The 14,891-nt window shown below is 37.0% G+C and overlaps 2 protein-coding genes across 17 annotated transcripts in view; both read right to left on the minus strand.

The window, feature by feature from the left end:
• si:dkey-61l1.4 overlaps positions 1–6,542 on the minus strand; it is a 95,208-nt gene extending 88,666 nt beyond the window's left edge. For all 3 annotated transcript variants that reach the window (XR_012406882.1, XR_012406883.1, XM_021476488.3), the window contains exon 1: positions 6,291–6,542. Coding sequence is in view for 1 of the 3 variants with exons in the window: in XM_021476488.3 (XP_021332163.2) it covers positions 6,291–6,375 (85 nt within the window). In the remaining 2 variants the exon portion in view is untranslated. The remainder of the gene's footprint in view (positions 1–6,290) is intronic.
• Positions 6,543–6,813: 271 nt separating this feature from the next.
• Positions 6,814–14,891, minus strand: part of cacna1ba (calcium channel, voltage-dependent, N type, alpha 1B subunit, a) — a 189,851-nt gene continuing 181,773 nt past the window's right edge. For 9 of the 14 annotated variants that reach the window (XM_073950451.1, XM_073950450.1, XM_009301505.5 and 6 more), the window contains 3 exons: positions 14,359–14,569; positions 12,826–13,028; positions 6,814–10,211 (listed from right to left, as the gene is read on the minus strand). In XM_073950451.1, the coding sequence (XP_073806552.1) occupies positions 9,681–10,211; positions 12,826–13,028; positions 14,359–14,569 (945 nt within the window). In that variant the 3' untranslated portion in view covers positions 6,814–9,680. 14 annotated transcript variants of the gene reach the window in all.

Consider the following 14,891-nt stretch of genomic DNA (forward strand, 5'->3'; position numbering starts at 1 on the left):
ATTATAATAATAATAATAATAATAATAATAATAATAATATTTCAGAAACCAAAACGGCATATTAGACTGATTTCTGAAAGATCCTAGGACATTGATGTAAATATATTGCTGTGATCACTTTAAATATACACTGTAAAAACTGCTAGGTTCCACAAAATTCCTTTATGTTGTCCCAACACTAATCGATTTAGTTACATTTTTACAAATTTTAAGTGCTTTGAACATAAACCCTTAAAAGGCACCCATGATGAAATCATCTTTTGGAAGCTGTTTGGTCATAACTGTGTGCAGGTATAGTGTGTTTACTGTCATATCGGGGTGATATAAAAAAATAATTCTCTTTCTAAATTTCCTGATGTTAAAATAGAATCCAAATCCCTCCCATTTTGAGGCCCACCATCAAGGTGACGTAGGAGTGCGGTTTTCCCACCCACCGAATTGATTGAAAGCCATGTATTAACATGAGTATTGTCTCCTTAGTAACACGCATACTCATATCAACAAGACAGGATGTGTGCAAAGCAATTGGGATTAAAAGATCTGTTCAGCTCTCTGTGATCATCAAATGTGATCAAGAATGAGTTTTACAAGTTTAAAACATTTTTAAAACAGTGCATTTTTGTAATGAATTAGTGTTTTTACCATCTTTATTACCACAGCCGTATGTCAGTACAATTATAAAAGAAGATGCTTCCATCCCGGCTTTTGGACTGTAAATCAGGCTTTTTTTGTACATTAACATATATAAAGCAGATATACAGCAGTGGAAAAAAGTGTAAAGCTAAACGCGCGTGCTGTGTGTGTGTGTGTGTGTGTGAACTTAACGCCATTGTGTGCGTTACAAATACATCAAATAATCATTGGGAAGTTATTGCTGTAATATTTCTCACAAACGTTATGCAAGATCTGCTTCCTTCATGTCTGTCACTGTGCTGTTTATCTGACGCAGCCGAAACTAAATTTGCGGTAGTCTGTGTGTGCGTGTGTGTGTGTGCACGCAAAAGAGTGCGTATGGCTGTTTTCCAATACTGGGTTGAAGTAAAACGTAAAAGCATATGCTGGAATAGTTGGCGGTTCATTCGGCTGTGGCGACCTCTAAAAATAGAGACTAAGCCTAAGGAAAATTAATGAATTAATGACTTTGGTAACGTTAACTCTGTGTGTGGCAGTTTGTTTTTGAAGGATAGTTGTACCCATTTCCTAAACAATAAATGCCAGTTGGCGAAGTCTTTGTGAACTTTGTTTATTCAAGGACTACTCATATTGCACCATATGCAGGCCGCTACACACTCCCCACAAAAAAAGACATGCCATAAGAACTGACATTATTAATCATCAATGTTACAAGTCAGTACAAGACAATTAATCATGTTTGCAATGTAAATTCTGAATTACAAGACAAGTACTACAGCACATTACTCACAATTCTGATGCACTACTAGAGAAGTCACCCAATTCATGACTCTATGAATAACTCTATGAATTATTTTAGGTTGCATTAGTACTCTCTTTCCTACATTGTAAGTTGTACTCAAGTAATGTGGCATTGAATTAAGCAAAGCTTTTGAAGTGTTTAGATAAAAACATTTAACCTCTTAAAGTCAAGTTTCCACCTGGATTTTGCCTAACCAAATTAAAAAGCTTCCCAAATCCACATGTAAATGCAAAAGTTTGGTATACTATTAAAGAAAACCCTTACATTTACCCTAAAACACTGTTGAAAGTGATTAAAATAATTATATTTTACATCAACTTAAATTTAAAAGTATACCTTTTAGGTTCTGTGTGGTCTAGGTTGCTGTAATTAATTTAGTTGGTTCCTGTACAAGTCAATAATCAAAGGAAAAAATAAAAATGTCTCTATCGTAATCTGTGCAAAAGTTATTCAATTCCAACTGATGAAAGAAAGGAACCACTTATGGGGGAATTGGGCCAGTATGAATGTTTAAAATGTAAAGAAAGCTGAAGTAAATTACACCACAGACCCGATACCAGGTACGCAGAGTTTAGGGAAAATAACAGTAGACATCTTGTACAGTCTATATTATAACATGCCTAGACAACAGAGGTAATGAGGGTACTTAAATACAAATGTTACAATGGTTGAGTATGAATGTGTCATTTTGAGTAGAACAGATGTCATAATACAACAAGTCACTAAACCGATCAACAAAAGTAACAATAAATCTGAGTGAATACAACTTAAAAAGTTCAAAAAGTGCAAAACGCATTTGCATACTGTAGCAGATGGTTGTGAGACATGCGAGACCCAATTAAGTTCATTCATGTGAATCATGCCAGTGAATTTAAGTTTTCACTAGAACCAGAGTAGTTTGTTTTCCCAGATCAAGCAAATATACTTAGTTTCAATGAAGTATAGATGACCGATCATCAGTATAGATTTGAAAATAAAAGGCTTAATTAAATATGTTTTTCATAAAAAAGGACATGGTGTCAAAAGACTTGGAATAAATTGCTTAATTCATGTGGATTCTATTTATTTATTTACTCACTTAACAGACATTTACATGCATCAAAGTTTTGGGTGAACTGACTTTCAGTGGTGGGAATGAAACCTCTAAAAATTCATTAAAACATTTTCAAGTCATCTGGTTTTGAGTGACAAGGGTGTGTATATTATGACATCATTTTCCTTTTGCGGTGAACTAAACCTTTAATTCTATAATGAAAGAATTTCTTAGTATTCACCATGATACTCAGAGTTTAAAAAGCATTCAGCTTAGTGAAGTCATGTGCACATTTTACCAAAGCGCAGATTGAGCTCTCTGCTTCTTGGCTACTGATGTGAAATGATAAGGGTAACACTGACCAGATTAGGTCTAGTCTCCACGGCTGCAGCCCAGACAGCCAGCCTGCATTTACCTTACTGTACATTGAAGCAATGCACCGGCCTCCAGACAAATCATCTGCAAGGTTTAGGGGGCTTGTTTCACCCTGGCTGCTCACCAGAGTCATGGTTATCAATCGGAGACAACATTAATTATGTCTGCAACTATAGCTCGCTGCCTGAAGCGGTGTTGCAGAGACAGACGCACCAGAGCTTTGATTTACAGTCAAAATGAGAAGAAAGAAAGGATTGTGTTCAGAGCAAACAGACCGTAGCCTTGCATTTGACAGCCAATCTGTCTATTAACACTGTGACATCATGCATACAGTACAGCTGATGTTTCCACTGTAATGATGGAGTAGAGACATGCTTGGCTAACAGCGGATGAGTGTCATTAGAATAAAGTAAAAGAGGTTCACACAGGAAGCAAAATGTTATAGATTTTATTTCATTACAATTAAAAAAATCTGGGTTTTAAAATTTAAATACTGCTGGAATGTTTAATCAATTTCATGCGTATTTAATAAAAAAGTCAGGAGAGGTTATTTTTTCGATGTCAAAAGTATTTGTAATTTATTGGATACAAATGAATAATTCGATTCACAGAATTCTGTTATCCTCAATGCAATGCAGGAGTTACATTCAGAAGGTGTGCAACATATTTTATTTCCTGATTCACGCTTTTATAGGCAGCTGATATTAACAGGTGGACTTTAGTGGAATTCGTCACGTCAATCATTCCCCAGTCCTCCATTGGCCGCACCCATACATGCATCCTCTTTTTCTACGAATTCTCTGCACAACATTAAAAGCATAAGACTTTCTAAACTGCACATAGTCTGTGTTCAGTATCAACACATTTCTGCTGACAGGAAGTTTAGCCGATTAGACAATCCGACTTTGTATTTATAACAGCTTCATGTACTTCTGCAAAAAAGGCTTTATTTGTATGCAAAGCATATCACACTCAACAGAAGAAGTTCAGTTAATATATTACCTTTAAGCAATACAAATACAATTGTTTAATGAAAAGGAAAAGTTCCTTTAAAAAAATAAAAATAAATTTAAAAAAATTATTATATATATATATATATATATATATATATATATATATATATATATATATATATATATATATATATATATATATATATATATATATATATATATATATATATATATATATATATATATATATATATATATTCCTTTTTCCCAACAATACTTAATTAATACTTATATTCCTCAAATATTATATGGGTCAAAAGTGAAAGTATGTAAATCAATATTGTTTAAAGATTTTAACATTTCTTTATGCAATTGCCTGAATATACTGATAATAATCAGAAATGAGCATCATATTAGAATGGCTTAATAAAGTAATTGCTACTTGTTAGAGGGGAAAAATCTGCTTTTTCATCATTAATCATTTTAATTTTTGAATAGATTTTTCAAATATATTAAATAAGAATCCTGCCATTTTTAACTGCTATAGATTTATTTAATAAAAATCTTGATGATCCCAAGCTTTTCATATAAAATTTTCACTATAACATTAAGTTAGATTTATTTAGTCCATTTCAACACTTATTCATTAATTTTCTTTCGGCTTTAACCCTTTATTTATCAGGGGTCACCACAGTGAAATGAATCCAGGATTTGTTTTATGCAGTTGATGCCCTTCCAGCTGCAACCCAGTACCGGGAAAAATCCATACACATTCACACACATACACTACAGCCAATTTAGCTTATTCAATTCCTCTATACCCGCATGTCTTTGGACTGTGGGTTAAACCGGACCACACAGAGGAAACCCACGCCAACATGGGGAGAACATGCAAACTCCACACAGAAATGCCAACTGTTCCAGCCGGGACTCGAACCAGTTATGCAACAGTGCTAACCACTGAGCAACCATGCTGCTGTCAAATTCAAATATGCACGATTTCTCTTTTCAATATTCAAGATCAAACATTTACCTCTTGTTGAATATCCTTGCCAAAAAGACAGAAAATGACAAGATGCATTATTACCTGACCATAGTAAAGACAATGATACTTTACTTCAATCAGACAGGGCCTTTAAAAAGACATATGCGCGGTCAGAAAGTTAGACATGATCAAATAAAAGCAAGCTGTGCTTCCAGTAAAACGAGAACATGCCCCAAAAACTACAACACAGAGACCAGACCATTCTCAGTCATCTCTGAACTCTTCTACGGTGTGACTCAAGGCTTAGAAACATCTCATGTACAGCATCTAACTCATTCATTCATTCATTAAATTTCCTTCAGCTTAGTCCCTTATTTATTAGGGGTCACCGCAAGGAATGAACTACAGCATCTAACTCAGTAATCTGAAAATATTACAGGTGGAAGCGGTTTAGGAGCCCTTGTAATCAAAATCCAGCAAATTCAATGAATAGATAAAGAACACAGTCATGAATGGCACATTTTACTCACTGTTGTAAAACATATTACTACTCTAATCGCATAATGGGTTCTGCAGACTCACTTTAATAATCCCCAGATTACCCAGAATGTTCTCCAAACCACTGAGAAGACAGACACCATTCAATGAGACAGGTGGCTGAAACAGGGCCCATGAGAAACGTTTGTAACATAAGCTCAATTAGAAACCTTAAATCAGATTCCCTGCACATATGGGCGTTTTTAAGCACAATTTGTGACATTGTGGTATACGACTGTGGAACAGATTTCAGGAAAAATGTAAAGAACTTGAATGTGGTTATGCTTTTCACAAAGAAATATGTTCAACAGCTGTTGACAGCACAATTATGCCTTGAGTTTTATCGTCAACATAATGTACCACTAATAATTCAATTTAATTCATCTTTTTTTCTATAGCACTTTTACAATGTAGATTGAGTCAAAGTAGCTCCACATAGAAGATTGTAGCAAATTGAAACGGTGTTAGTTTTTAAGAGTTGTTCATGGTTCAGCAGTGTGGTTTAACTTCCACTGCTGAACGTCCGAACACTGAAGAGCGCTTATAAGTAATTTGAGTTAATTCTAGCCTGAAATAGTCTAAAATGTGGAAGTTTTAAACATTTAGATAAGTTACCACATCGCCCCCTCGGGATAATAGACGATAAAACACATCAAAATGTTTTAAAATGAAATAACATGTTCGTAAAATGTCCACAAACAACGCAAGCATAGACTTTGATCATTTGTAGTCTATTAAGAGCTTTTATGTAGGCTACTTGACCTACTCTAACAGGTTATTAATTCACCTGGACGTCAGTTTCAAGTGGTTAATTAATGAATTAAAAAGTAAAACGTGTGAGTTAGGACATTTTTCTTTTTACTTCACATTATAATAAAATAACATCTGCAAATTATTAATATTAAACTATAGCGAAACCTTTTGTTTACACTAATGACGAACGCAGGTAAAGTGTTTCCGCCCTGTCCTTACCTGAGTCCGCAGAACCAGATCCTGTTTCCGAGAAGTCCGCATGGAAAGCTTTAACCAGTGCACACATTGATAAAATCAGCCACATATTTAAAAACTAGTGTTCCTCTCGTCCTGGTAAACAATGAACAATCAACTGAAAATATACATATATTTAATGGAAAACAATATGTATATTTAATCTAAAAGCTGGCGTGACTGGTGTTGAAGTTGACAGAAGTGCTGAGCTTGATATCTGTTATCAGTCTACTTCTGGAAGTCTTGCTTTCCAAGTGCATGCTTCCAAACATCCCCCTTAACTCCCCCCACATTACATGAAGCAGCGAATCCGATTCCAGCAAGCCTCCAGACAGGTGTAAACCTGATTTACCTTGCACATTTCAATGCTTTGATCAATCAGCAATGTCATCAAACAAAAATAGACAAATAAAAGGCATTTTGCTGCTGCAGATGTCATATTTCCCCTCCATTCATTAAAAAAAACCTGTAGAACAAAAGGAAAAAGGCATCCAGAGGAATGCAAATATATAATAAACCACAAATCTGTTTTTATTTGAGCTCTTTTTTTAATTCAAGGACTTGGCTTCATACAAAAAGTTATAGTAGAAACAACTGCAGATTTCAAAGTCTGGCCATGGAACAGAAATCAGGCAACAAACAAGTCAATAGCAGAATTAAATAAAGGCTGTCTCAGCTCTTATGCATGGATGGAGCTGTAAACAAAGTTCAATACTGTTTCCTTTATTTATAAATGTTTCAACAATTTATTTATTTATAATTATTATTTTGTCTTAGCTCAACAAACCCTTTAATTCATATCAAAGGTCGTTAAAAAATCTAACCAAAAAAATGAATACATAGTATCAAAAGGTACGAAGATCAACCATGGGTATTCAACATGCACATACAGTTTAAGACCATGCAAACATTAATCTTTCTGGAAACAGCCACATTTAAGATTTGGTTGATGTACAGGGGAGTAGATAGTTTTAGATTTTGGCAATAAATTATGAAAGGTTTGGTAGATGATGGAGCTTTTTTTTTATCAGAGAGAAGCTGAATAAATGGGTTTATCTATTGATTGACAGTTTTGATCCACTATGGCAACATGCCAAAAGACATCAATGGATGTGCTGTGAGTGCAAAGATTTGTTCCATAGTTACACATGAACAATGCAACAACTCATAACAATATCAGCAAAATGTCAGCACATCCTTTAACCTTAGTCTCACAGAGTACGTAGAAAAATAGCAGTTGTTCAGACTGTAGATTTGAAACATTTCTTTTTTCCCCCCTGACAAACTGAACATCTCAGATGCATGCACATTCAGAAACTTGCAATTTTTTATATATATAAATGTCTGTTTTTTTTTTTTTGTTTGTTTTTTTTTGCTGATTTCTGCTTTTTAAATCATTGTGCCATTATGCATTCTAAAATATAGTTTTTCATACATTTTTTGATGTTTTTATTATAAAAAAGAAAAGAAAGAAAGATTTGGTCACTATCATGCTAAAGCCTGAATCTGGGTATCCCAGCAGGTAAAGCTACAAAATGAATGAAGTATATTTTTCAAAGTGTCATCTCGTTGCATAGCCCTACGTAAAGAAAATATATGTTTAAAAAAAAAAAAAAAACAATGAAAAAAGAAAGAACATTCACTGTCTGCAAAGTCCTGACACATCAGTGGCCAAGAATCACCTGATTAGCCAAACACTTCTCCAACACATTCATGTGATGTTAATGCAGATGCTCTTGAAGTGATCCTGGACCGCACAGTGTCCCAATAGAGGCTTTTTGTGTGTTTGTGTGTGTGTGTGTGTGTGTGTGTGTGTGTGTGTGTTTTCAGACCGCCAAACCCTCTGCATTCAGGTGGCTAAATATTCCTCTCATGTTACCAGCGTGATAAAAAGGAGCCGGCCATATTTCTATACTGCCAGCAGTTGGGGAACGGCGGCAGAATGAAAGCGGTGAGTGTGTATGTGTGTCTGGGGGTGTTTGGAGGAGTGCCATGAGGGGGAAAGTTTAACCTTAACACAGATCAGCCTACTGTATCGGTGCCAGGACCCCGACTCGACGCAACACAACACGCGCTCACACTGGGAAAGCTGCTACACGAGCGAAACACACTGCTTTGTGACAGCTCTCAGTCCAACTAACCATAAAAGATCAAACAGAGAAGGCAAATAGCAATGCAGTTTGAGCATCTTCATCAGGACAGGAGATACACACCATAAATATCGGTTCCGTAACCATGGTCAATCAATGCTTGAAGACTTTTTTTTTTTTTTTTTACATGCAATTTTATAACTGGTTATAAAGTCCCCGTCAGGACAAATACACAACTACTGCAGTTTTGTTCACTAATATATTGGTAATGGAATTTTCAATATTCCATTCAGTACTAAAATCGTACAAAAAAGGAGACGAGAATTAAAAAACCAAAACAATCATACTGTCATTTCCATTCGAAAAAACCTAATGTGAATTCAAAGGTACTGTATCTTTGCTTCTGAGTTAAGGCCTGCGATCACCTTGTAGTTCCTTTTACCCCTTGTTCAGTTCACTCTCTTAAGTGTTGATGCACTAAAAAAGGCTGAGGTTGCATCCCTACTACAATATATTCAAAAGGTTAGGCACTTTGTAAATAACATCTGGAGCAGTCGAGAAAAATCTGTAGACCTGACAGTATGGTGAAGCTGTAAGCATTGTTTTCTTACGTAAAACCTTTTGTTTTTGCAATACAAAAAAGCACATAATGAATAGATAAAATATCTACAACAATTTCATACAAAACAAACTACATTATGGTTGTCAAAGGTTCTGCACATAGTTATATACAAGTGCAAGGAATGGTCATCAGCAGCATACTGAACAATCTGCTTAACAACAGTGTGAAATAATGTGTAATTCTCTTAGGGGGCGCAGCTATTGTGCGTTTCGTTGCTTACACTTCCAACTGAGACTTTGCTCCATAAAAGATACATTTCGAATGCCAAGATAACATTACCAGGGGCATATTTGCATTTGGAGTGCATCTCAGAGGCTGGCATTAAAGGAAACTGGCCAGATGCCCATTGCGGTCTACATTTGTAGCAGTGGGTCACTCTTTTACCAGGATACGCAAGCACGATTTGGCATCTATTGCCTGTAGAAAGGCAAAGACTAGTGTTTTCACATCAACTGTTGATCTTGTGTGTTTGTAAAGCGATCACACCCACAGATCTCACGTCTGTTGCTTTCTAAGCCAAAAGTACAAGTATAGGTTACATCACCTTGACATTTTAAAACAAATACATGTATTACTGCATTTAACACCACCCGCAAAATAAGAGATGATAAAACTCATCATGATTAGAAAAGGAAAACATCAATCAATCAAATTAAAGCCATGCTAGCACCAGTCCTCCACCTCTGCCTCTGGGTAGTACTGCTGTGCCCGTCCTCTGCTGGCGCTGGGGCCCGTGGAGAAGTGGTACCCGTTGGGGACCCTGCGAAACTGCTGTGGGGGAGGTGGGGGGATCGCCACGAAGGGCATCCCTACAGTCTGAGGAGAACGGCCCATCTGAGGGCTCGGATCCTCTTGGAAGACAGCGAAGGCTTCGGGCTGCAAGCCAGCAGGGTGGTCCGGGGGCCCCAAGAAGGGTTCTGAGTTAATGCGACTGACGGGGGCCGGCGAGCTGGAGATAGAGCCGCTGAGTAAAAGAGCGTTGTGCTCGGACAGACCACGGCTCAGCCTGCCGGGACTCGGGGGAAGCAAGCTGGTCGTTGTGGCCAGAAGTTGCACAGGGGAAGAGTTGGCAGTCCTGTAGGCCACGGAGGGACGAGGAGTGAGGGGGGTCTGGGGCAGCTGTCTGCGCCCGCGGCTTGGAGTGCTCGCCCCTGAAGTCAACAACACCGGGCTCCCCTTAGCCCACCCACTGCCCTAGATGAAAATTAAACAAGCAAATCAAAACAATAAAAACGATGAGGGGGAAATGCCCAAATGGTTAGACAGGGACCAGGAGCCAAGGGAAGGAAGGAAGGAACAATATGTTGGACAAGACAGAAAAAGATGGAAGACAAATAGGACAAAAATGAAGATGACAGCAACAACAAGGAAAGAAAAGACAGACAAATGCACAGAGAAATGGTGTGGAGGAAGAGTGGAAAGAGAAGTGAAAGCCTATGAGTGCTTGCACTACAGCTCAAGAGAAGAGAAACTTTTACTGCACATCATCACAATATGTAAAACAGAGGAAAAAATATTGGGTTGCACTTTATTTACTGTACTGTTTGTATGTACATAATATGTACTTCCCATAGTCTTTACACAACCTGACAAATGTCTTGTCGCCAATCCAAGTTTTAGGAACAACAAATAATAACTTGACTTTTAAATGATCATCTGCCATCAGAAGTGGCTTATATGAAAGGTAAAGGCCTCTAGATTACGCTTATCTTACTAAAATAAAATATGATAATGCCTTGAATTTTAATTATTTAATTAGGATTGTAATGTCTAAATTTGCTTAGACACAAGTTTCATCACTTAACAGAAATATTGTACAGTATAGACTATAAAGTCATGGTGCAGTGAAAAACTAATTAATATTGTGTATGAATCCCATGAGCTTGGACGAAGACATCCATAAATCTCTGCAATGACTATTAAATAACTTATTAATAAAGTCATCTGGAATGGCAAAGAAAGCGTTTTTCCATCAAGATTATCTGGATTGATCATCAATGCCTCCTCCTTCATCGTACACCAGACATGCTCACTAATGCTCAAGGCTGGTAATTGGGCTGGCCAATCCTGGAGCACCTTGACCTTCTTTGCTTTCAGGAACTTTATTGTGGAGGCTGAAGTATGAGGAGTGCACATCCTGCTGAAGAATTTGCCCTCTCCTGTGATTTGTAATCTATTAAGCAGTCCAAATGTCTTGATACCTCAAGCTGTTGTTGTCATCCACTCTGCAGAGCTCTTGCACGCCCCCATACTGAATGTAACCCCAAACCATGATTTTTCCTTTACCAAACTTGACTGATTTCTATAAGAATCTTGGTTCCATGCGGGTTCCAATAGGTCTTCTGCAGTAATTGTGATAATTTGGGATGCAGCTCAACAGATTATTCATTAGAAAAATCTATCTTCTGCCCTTTTTCCAAATGATTAACTAGAAGTCAAGTTATTATTTGATGCTCTTACAACTGGGATCGAGGACAAGACTTTTGACAGGTAGTGTACATGTACTGGGTAATAACCACAATAAGTCACTAAACCTACTCCTAAACCTTACTATAACCCATATATTTACCTTAAATATCCCATTGGTAGGCGTAAATATCCCTTAGGTAAATACATGTTTAAGACCACTTGAACTGGAAGTTGCTACAGTCTTTCATTTTGGTACAAAGGTGTATTTCCAACGGAACCAGATGACTGGGAGTGAGGTTTTACTTTTGCACTCCTCCTCTCATCTTTCTCTTTCAGCAAATTAATTGCTGAAGGGATACGCAGACTTTGCCAAAGACTACCAAAACAACCATTTGCTTTGTTTCAGATTTTACATTTTGATTTAATTTGGACTTTAAGTACATGGGCAAAGAAAGTGCAACCAAAAATTCTGTAACAAAACAATATACATTGTCTCAATATTCTCATTGATTTAAAATACTTCAACCAACCAATCACCTCAATACTTTACCTTTTAATACATATATTAATTCAATTACAATTATTTGGATACATTTGCTGCCAGTAGATGTGGGAAAAATGCAGAGTTGTTTTAATTATTAAAAATAAATGAAAGCTAATTGACCTAGAAACTCTTTTACTGTTAATGACTGACAGAAGTTGAGTTCATGAATTGAATTCAAATGAATTTAACTCAGCTGATAAGCCACTCAAACATATTAGTTTCATGGTAATGTGTATAAAACTTAAAGGGGTTGTAACATGAAAAATATATTGTTTAGAATTAATGTCTTATCACTATATAAAAAAGCAACTTGTTGTAATCATTGACATGTTTGTATCTACACAGAAGGCTCATTCAAAGAGGGCCAAATCAGTGTTTATAATTACCAATATATAAAGTATACGGAGCATTTTTAAAATCATATCAATACTACAAATAATTTAAGACTTATATCATTGCTTGAAACATTTATTTATTACTTTTGTATATTTGGTAATCCCAAATATTCAGGTCTGGAATTTGGCCAGTTGATGACTGTCAGTGTTTTATCAGCTGTTTTTCCCTCCAAATATGATTTCGCTGTTAAGGTTGAGACTGAGAGATGATTATATGGAAAATATACCATTGCTAAAACAACAAATCTAATGGTTACCTAAGACCTTTGCACAGTACTTTACTGTACTTAAGGCTCAATGTGTGTTTTCTTTTCCATTCTCAGGGACGTACAGGTAGATGCTGCCTGTAGAGCTCACTGTTAACTCAGGATTTATACCCCATTCTCCAGTCTCTAAGCACCTGACTCAACATTTCATTTTAACACATGTCCCTGTCCTGTTTCGACACCAACTATCCCACCTGCTTGTTAAGATTGGCCTCCTGGGTCTCGCTGGGTGAGGTGGCACAGCTTGCCACGGCAGATTTGCTGGAACAGTGTTCCCGACTGGCATAGCGATCACACGAGTAATACCGCTGCTTCTCTCCTGAAGATGAATGGTGCTTCCTCTCATGGGAACGACCCCGGTCATGTGCCCTCTCCTCTACAGAGTCAGTGGCTGTGCCTGAAAATGAGGACAAGAAAGACCATCTTTTAAAGGGATGGTCCACTACGAGATCATATTTTAAACTTTAGTTGGTGTGTAATGTAGCTGTGAGAAAATAAACATACTCTCTGAATGTAAGACGCTCAAAGTTCAATGCAAAGAGAGACATTGGCTTTTACAGAGTTAGCTTAGCAAGGCCTACAGCGAACAAAGTTTGGGGACTACAAAAAAATACATCCGGGTTAGTGAGATCACAAACACTTACTCGCATTCACCAAACGCATACACCCCGCACAGTTAAGGGGCGTGGCCAGAGGCGCTGTAGTGCAGTAATGTTTTAGCAGAGAAAACTAAAATGCAGTCCAAATGCTGCTATTTCCACAGAGCTTGTTCTGTTTCTGTATTTGAGCTTCCAAATGACACGACACAGATGATACGTGATTTTTTTTTTACAAATGAAGCAAGTGCACAAATTGCTTTGCATCTTAGAAACATAACCAAGCCTTAAAAATACACTCTAGACCACCCCTTTAAAACATCAAAATGTTTCATCAGACATATGAATATTTAATTATAAATATGTATATTCTATTTAAAGATGCTTTAAGCTGTTTTAACTTTAAAAATTACATTTAAATTTTTCAATTTTAATAAAAAATTGTATTTAATATTCAAACAACATTTTTAAAATACATCATAAAACTCTGCACTGCATGTTAAATTTGTTTTACAAATGAAAATAATTAAGCACAATTTTCACTTTAGAACTTGAGAAAGGCTAAGGTATTTTTACGCCCTCCTGATAAAAAAAAACACTAAAACAAAACAAAACAAAACAACAGGATTTCTTGAGCCACTGAGCCCTGCTGTGGCAGCCTCATCTCTCATAGTGTCCGCTCTCCTCTGGATTTCACATTCTTCAACAGACTCAAGTCAAAAACCTAACTGCCTCTGAATTTTTTCTTCCTTGCTCTCTATTGGCCTGCTGAGAGGGAACCATAAATTAGCAGGTCATGGGTCTGCGTGTCTGTCAGCCTCTTTTATCTGACTAATAGAGGCCAGCTGCGGCCGGACACTCTCACATCAGGCCCTGCTTCTGCACTTTACCAATCCTCAACACAACTGATTCCTGTTTAAGATTCATTTAAAATGAAGCAAAAAAAAGATCCTTTGATGAAACAGGCTTGCTTCTTGCTGTTAATTGTGTTTCACAGAGACCCAACAGCAATAAAACTATACAGACCTGTAGCAAAATAAGAGAGATTCTTTAATGAAACAACAATGCAGGTTTGCTTCTTGCTGTTAACTGTTTCACAATTCACAATAGCAGCAACAAAATTATACTGACCTGTAGTTTTGTGATGGCCAGTAGGCGACCTGTCCAGAGATCTCTGTTTCTTGTCTCTGTCCCGGCGATGATGGCATCGGTGATGATGGTGATGGTGGTGATGGCGTTCCTGAACAGGTTTCTCCAGAATGTAGTCATTCAGATTCACCTCGTGAGGGCGCTGTGGTGCAAAAGTGGATGCAGAGCGCCTCATGGGGGAATCTGGAATGGGCTGAGAAAAAGCAAGTCGTGGTTACATAAATTGGATATTGTTATCTTGGAATATTACAAGGAATGCTGTACCAAAATTGCCTATAATAACATTGTCTTGTACGTTAAACCTCTATTTTATTTCATATGCATCAAAACAAGGATGAGCTCTGAACCATAGTAACTATCCAAGGGCTAATTATGGCCTTAAAGTATCATAGGCAGGGTAACATCTGTAGCAGCTGAGCTAATCCCATTTGTGGAAACGTTAATTTTGGGCTTAGACCCCCAATTTATGCTCCTATCCACAGGTGTGTTTTAACAACGTCTGAAACGATCAAAGG

Source organism: Danio rerio, chromosome 5 (genome assembly GCF_049306965.1).
Source record: "Danio rerio strain Tuebingen ecotype United States chromosome 5, GRCz12tu, whole genome shotgun sequence".
NCBI lineage: Eukaryota > Metazoa > Chordata > Actinopteri > Cypriniformes > Danionidae > Danio > Danio rerio.